This window comes from Stegostoma tigrinum, chromosome 29, assembly GCF_030684315.1.
Source record: "Stegostoma tigrinum isolate sSteTig4 chromosome 29, sSteTig4.hap1, whole genome shotgun sequence".
Classification (NCBI taxonomy): Eukaryota; Metazoa; Chordata; class Chondrichthyes; order Orectolobiformes; family Stegostomatidae; genus Stegostoma; species Stegostoma tigrinum.
The window spans coordinates 43,554,213-43,560,802 of NC_081382.1; the positions used below are offsets into that span (position 1 = coordinate 43,554,213).

Sequence of the window (6,590 nt, forward strand, 5' to 3'; positions counted from 1 at the left end):
AGGCCTAAACTCTGGGCCGTTAGCACTGAAAAGTGCTATAGGTAATTTGTTTATTTAACCTAGAGCATGTCAGAACTTGCTGCAGTATGGTTGATGTGAATGGTCATTTAAGGAATAACAGAAGAGGAAGAAATACAAGAGAGATAGGTGGGTTGTGTGAAACATGGACCCTATAGCCGGTTTCACTTTGTCAACAGCATTGGCACAATCATTTCGCTGTCCCTTCAGTTCTGAAGAAGTCATTTGACTATTTATACATTTTTAAAAAAATTCTGCTTCTTTCTTTGCGGCCAGAGTTACAGTTTACAATATTTTCATTTGCAAGGACACAGACCTGCATTTCGCAGCAGGAAACAATGATATTCCTCAAGTTTTACTTTTATTGAACGGGCCCATTCTCACGAATAAGCTCCAGATGTTTCACTCGCTACTGGAGATAGGGCACTTTCAAATCCGCCATCTTACCGGAAGTTCTCTATCTACACTCCAAAGAGACTTTTGGAACCGAAAACATTGTTGTTGGAGTCAGGAGGCAGTCGTCCTGAATCTGGGCACTGGACTTTGACAATCTAATTCAAATTATAACATTAAATGATGTTTTATTCTCTCGTTTGTTAGTTAAGTTTATTAGGTTTTAAATCCGGAAGTGTCGTCACTTTATGTTTCCAGTCCCTGGTGGCCCACGTGTTTGACCCGGAAGTTCAGTTGTTATACTTGATGCTTACGGAATGGACTCCAGCTTAATGCAGGTGACTCCTGGCGTGGTCTCTGCTCCACTGGCCCCGGAGATAGTCGCCTTCCTGCAGCAACACCCAGCGCTGCAGCCCGATAGCAACAACCGGGTAAGTGCGAGACAGAGTGTTTTATTACTACCTCATTACTCTTTAAGTGCCCCCAACCCCTTTCCCGAAACGTCAGCCTTCCTGCTCGGCCTGTTGTGTTCATCCGGCTCCGCACCTTGTTGCCCCTTTAAACACCCGCTTGGTCCTTTTAAGTAGCCCTACGACCCTTTAAACACCCGCTTGTCAGTTTACATGCCCCCAGGATGCCTTTAAATACCTCCACGTTCCCTTGAAATTACCCCTTTTAATAACAAGTCGTTCATTGAAATGCCCCCATTGTTACATTGGCCTCTTGCACTAACCTCTGTCACAATAAATTGCAGTTCCCCCCCACCACCCAACCCAAGCCCACTTCTCTGGCAGGCCACCCCACTCCCCAACGTCTCTGGCAAGCCACCCACGCACCCCCCCTCCCTCCCTTCTCTGGCCCCCTGGGGATGGGAAGTTACGATAGTTTAGAATAAGGGGAAACCTTTCAGTACTGATAAGAAATTCTTTTATCCAGAGAGTAGTGAGCCTGTGGAATTCACTTCCGCAGAACCTAGTTGAGGCCAAAACACTTTCCATGAAGAAAGTAGATATAGCTGTCGTGACTAAGTGGATCAAGGGACATGAGGGGAGGGAGGGATTATGGTATTGAGCTTGATGGTCAGTCATAATCGTAGTAAATGGGAGAGCAGACTGGAGGGGTTTAATAGCCTACACCTGTCCTTATCTTTTGTGTTTCTATTCTACGAATCAGCCCAGTGGCACACTCATCCCTGGAATCATTGAAAAATAAGTTGCTGTTAGTTAGCTTGAGGCATTGTGAGCCTAAACAGTGGCACCAGGAATGAACACAGAGGGTAGAACAACAAGCCAACTTTAAGGTAAATGTTCACATTCGATCAATTTCACTGAGGGAGATGGTCAGTTCAGTTTTGTGGACCTCAGAAGAAATTCATCAGATTCTCAATCTGATGGTCCCTAGGGCAGTAATCAGTTGACTGATTAAGATCCAAGGGAAGAAAAATATGCAGAGAGCTGCATAAGAAGATCCCAGGTGTATTGTACAACACAGGGGCAGCCATTGTGGTTTTGGGTGAGTGAGGGATATTGGGCCAGGATACCAGAGAGAACACACTAACCCTCTTGCTCTCCATTCAGTTAAAATTACTGCAAATATTTTCATCTGAGTAATGTTTGTTTTGTTGTTTGGTGAAGGTGAAATGTTCTCTGACTGGGCATGAGTTGCCATGCCGACTGGCAGATCTGCAGACCTACACCAAAGGCAAGAAATACCAACGTCTGGCAATGAAGGAGCCATTTAATTTCCGTCAATTTGAGCCACACATTGTCCCCAGCACTAAAAATCTGTAAGTGTCAGATACTTAGCATCCAGGGGTTTAAGGCAATCAAACACTCCTGAGGACAGGTACAGCATGGGGTCAGAGACAGAGCAAAGCACTGTCGGGTGGGGGTGGGGGGGGTCAGCACTGGGGGAGAGTCGTGGGGGGGGGGGGCAGTCAGCGCTGGGGGGGGGGGTGTCAGCACTGGGGGAGAGCCGTGTCGTCGTGGGGGGGGGGGGGGCAGTCAGCGCTGGGGGGGGTGTGACTGATGTCACTGCAACCTTTTGGAAATGGAGCGTGTTGTGTTAGCCAGTATTTATCAAGCAAGTCACTTTAAGAAAAGCAGATTATCTTGTGGTTATTCTGTTGCTGCTTCTGAGGTCTTAGTATGCGCACTTTGGATGCAGTTCCTACATTCCAACACTGTCTGTAGTTCCACAAAGTGCATTGTTGACTATGAAGTGACGTGGGATGTTTCTCTACTTGTTCAGGCACCAGCTGTTCTGCACATTAACAATTCGCCACATTAACAAGATTCCACAGCATGTTCTTCGCCATGTGAATGGGAAGCGCTACCAGAAAGCACTGAAGAAATGTGAGTGTACTGTTCAGACAGGGAGAGGAGGGAGGCACTAAAATGTAAGTGCATAATGCACTGATAGAATGATTTTTGAAGTTCATTTTATTCTATATATGTCACTTCAAAACCCTCGATCAGATCCCAGTCTGTAACTCTCCTGGTGAGCTCTTTGTGTGAATGTTGCTGTTCAGACCTGGCACACACAGGGAAGCTGGTGGTGGATGGGTGGTAATTGATTAGTTGTGTTCAGTATCAGTTTTAGCCTGGCAGTAGATGTGGGCAGGCAGGGTGTAGGTGAGCTGTTGGATTGAGGTGGCCACCTCCACTAACACACTGTCCCTCTGTCTTGGTCCAGTTAATGAGTGTGCTGCCCTCGGGGTGCCCTTTGTTCCAGCCTGTCTGTCTCAGAAGAGAAAGCGGGATCGAGAATCCGACAGGTTGGAATCTCGTCACAATCGGAAGGAGTTCTGGGAGCCAGACAAGAGTGAAGGAAGTGAAAGTGATGATTCAAGTGACAGTATGAGTGATTTGTACCCAGGTGAGTGACTTAACAGGAACTCTGACTGCAGCCTTCAGCCTGAATCCCAGTAGTGGTTCTGAGCTTTCAGGTCCCCTTTCAAGAGGGTATCTCAGATTTCATATCACAATTCACTGAGTTTAGAAAAGAATATCACTTTCTTAACACTTCTCTGAAGAGAATTGGTGTTTCACTAATCTCTCCTCAGAAAACGTATGTCTTACCCTTAATTTATTATGTGAACATACCGCTGGGTGCAGAATCAATGTTAGTTGAGAACCCCCAGCCTCCTCCCCCTCCCCCCACCTGATATTAACTTATTTTCCTGTCGATCAGTGACCTGGTCTGAAGTCTGGTCTGTATAGAGGGTGCTCTTCATGTTGTGTGGCATTGTCACCATGCTAAATGGTAGACTTTAAACATACCCAGTAGTTTGTTCATCTGGCAAGACTGGGCATCCATGAGCTCTTTGATCATTCTCAGAACTATCAGCTAACATAATCTGTGCCCTCAAGCCCCAGCATATCCTCCAGTGATGGTGGGAGACCAGGACCTCCAAGTATAAGATATGGCTGAAACACTTGCATCTATTTTCAGCCAAAAGTGCTAAGCACACGATCAATTAAAACCTACAATAGAAGGCTAGGGGAACACCACCCCCTGAAAGTTCTCCCCTAAGCCACTCACCAACCTGACTTGGAAATATATCACTGTTTCTTCGGTGTTGCTAGGTTAAAATTCTGGAATTGCCTCTCTAACGGCAGCGTGGGTCAACCTATAGCACATGGACTGCAGCAGTTCAAGGAGGCAGCCATACCTTTGCCATGTCAACAAGATATGAACGATAAGTTTTTTTAATTCACTTTTAGGACAGGTGCATCACTGGCTGGGCATTTATCGCCCATCCCTAGATGCCCTTGAAGATGTTGAGCTGTTTCTTGAAACGCTGTAGGTAGACCCACAGTGCCCTTTGGGAGAATAAATGCTGGTCCCATCCAACAACGATCATGTCACATGAATGAACGTTTAAAGAAAAAATAATTAATCAGTAATTCATGCCCCCCCCCCCCCCCCCCCCCCCCACAACACCAGCCCCTGCCCTTTGCTACTTATTGATTGATTGTATTACTACTAATGTTAATTCTTGGGTTCAGTGATCCGTTGATTCCTAACAGTTAAATTTTGTCTTGCAGAACACCTCTTTAGCAGAAAAGATGACACAAAGGAAGAGGTGCTCCCAAACGAGGAGCACAGCGATGGTGAGAAAATGGAGGTTGACATAGACTTGCCAAGGAAACGGAAAAAGGTAAACCCTGCACCCATCACACAGAAACAGTAATGTGTTTCATTCATTTTAGGAATAAGACCATAAGACACAGGAGTGGAAGTAAAGCCATTCGGCCCATCAAGTCCACTCCGCCATTTAAATCATGGCTGATGGGCATTTCAACACCACTTCCCTGCACTCTTCCCCGTAGCCCTTGATTCCTTTTGAGATCAAGAATTTGTCGATCTCTGCCTTGAAGGCATCCAACGTCCCGGCCTCCACTGCACTCTGCGGCAATGAATTCCACAAGCCAATTCCAATGGGAGGTCATTCAGCCTATTGGGCCTGTTCTACCATTTAATTGCATCTCTAGTTTAGCTCTAAATTCCTTCTCTCAACTTTTTCTTTTTTTTCAGTTTCATTATCCAAAAAAATGTATCAAACTAGTTTGTGGAGGTGCCAACGTAGGACTAGGGTGGACAAAGTCTGAGGTCACACAACCTCGTGTGTGTGTGTGTATGGAATTCTGTGCCTGTGCACTTCCATCCACTTCACCTGACAAAAGAACAGTGCTCTGAAAACTTGATCTCAGATAAACCTTTGACTATAGCCTGGTGTTGTGTGACTTCAAACTGTTTTGAAATTGAGTTGTCTGGAATTCCTTCAAACAATTATAAATCTTTTTGTGCCGTGGATTGACATTGCCCCCCAAAGGTAATTAGGAAGGGACACCGAATACTGACCTTGTTAGCAACGCTGACCATCCAAGCACTAATAATAATGTATAGCTCAATTGTAAAGATTTTTCCCACTGCCCCACCCCATTAATACGCACTTCTGCCAGTACATCAGAGTTCCACCAACTTATCAAATCTGTTAATTGCCTCAATTAGATCACCCTTTCAAAGTCATCTAGACTGAATATTAGCTTGCTGTCTGACCCATTGTGATCTCCAGCAGTTTTTATTCTTTCAATGTTCTGTACTGGTGAGTACACATTTAGTCTGAATAGTGTGACACAGTCATACTGTCTCTACCTGTGTTTCAGAAGGCTTTGGGATTCAAATTCCACCTGGGCCAGACATGTATTGTTCTGAGCAAGGTGATACTTGGGCTCTTGTGGTGCAGTGGTGGTCTGCCTGCCTGCGAGCCAAAAGGCCCAGGTTCAATAACATCCCTGCAGAGTCCTACAGCATAGAAAGAGATCCTTCAGTCCAACCAGTTTTCCTAAACTGAATTAGTCCTGCGTTTAGCCCACGTCCCTGTTAAACCTTTCCTATCCATGTAGCTGTCCAAATGTCTTCTGAAAATTGTAATTATATCTGCCTCTGGCAACTTGTTCTATATATGCACCACCCTCTGTGTGGAAAAAGTTGTCCCTTGGGTCCCTTTTTAAATCTTTCCCCTCTCACATTAAACTTATGCCCCTCCTAGTTTTGGATTCCCCTATCCTGGGAAAAAAGAACTTGGCTGGGCTGATTAGAAAGCTGACAAGCTTTGTATGCGCAACCTCTCCTCAAATTTAACCCCAGGATTATTCTAGCAAATGTACACTACCCACCTGTCATAGTCTGTCTTTCCCAGCTAAGATGCAGTCACTCCAAATAGGAGGGAGATTAAGACTGAGATGAACAGAATTTTGTTAGTGAGTGTATGGAGGAAAATGGAGCGAAGTTGGCAGTATGACTAAATATTGTAATGGCACACACCAGCCTGAGTCCAGCTGTGCCATGGGAAAGGCTTGAGTGGCATTTGGTGTTTTTCTTTCACGAATGTAAAGTTGGGAAATGAAATTGCTCTTCATCTAATATCCAGTATATATTTCTCCCCATTCACAGCCACAAGCACAACCAAACATGAAGAAATTGAAGAAAGGAGCCTCTCAAAGACCCAACAGTCACAGCAAGTCTAAAACAAAATTGAAAGCTGGAAGTCAGAACTAACCCTGGGAAAAGCTCAGCCCTCCCCTTCAGTGGTCTAGTGCAATGTGCTGAGTATTAACTGTACAGTTTCAATTTGTATTTGTGTAGGAAGTAAAGCATACATGAAAGTGAAG

At 45.1% G+C, this 6,590-nt stretch overlaps 1 protein-coding gene across 1 annotated transcript; it reads left to right on the plus strand.

Annotated features, from left to right (window-relative positions):
- Positions 1–688: 688 nt before the first annotated feature.
- Positions 689–6,589, plus strand: surf2 (surfeit 2). The gene is made up of 6 exons (XM_048558620.2): positions 689–842; positions 2,046–2,197; positions 2,662–2,765; positions 3,106–3,288; positions 4,461–4,573; positions 6,373–6,589. Exons 1-6 carry the CDS (start codon positions 729–731, stop codon positions 6,475–6,477), a joined length of 771 nt encoding a protein of 256 aa, XP_048414577.2. The 5' UTR covers positions 689–728; the 3' UTR covers positions 6,478–6,589.
- The last annotated feature ends 1 nt before the right edge of the window (position 6,590 follows it).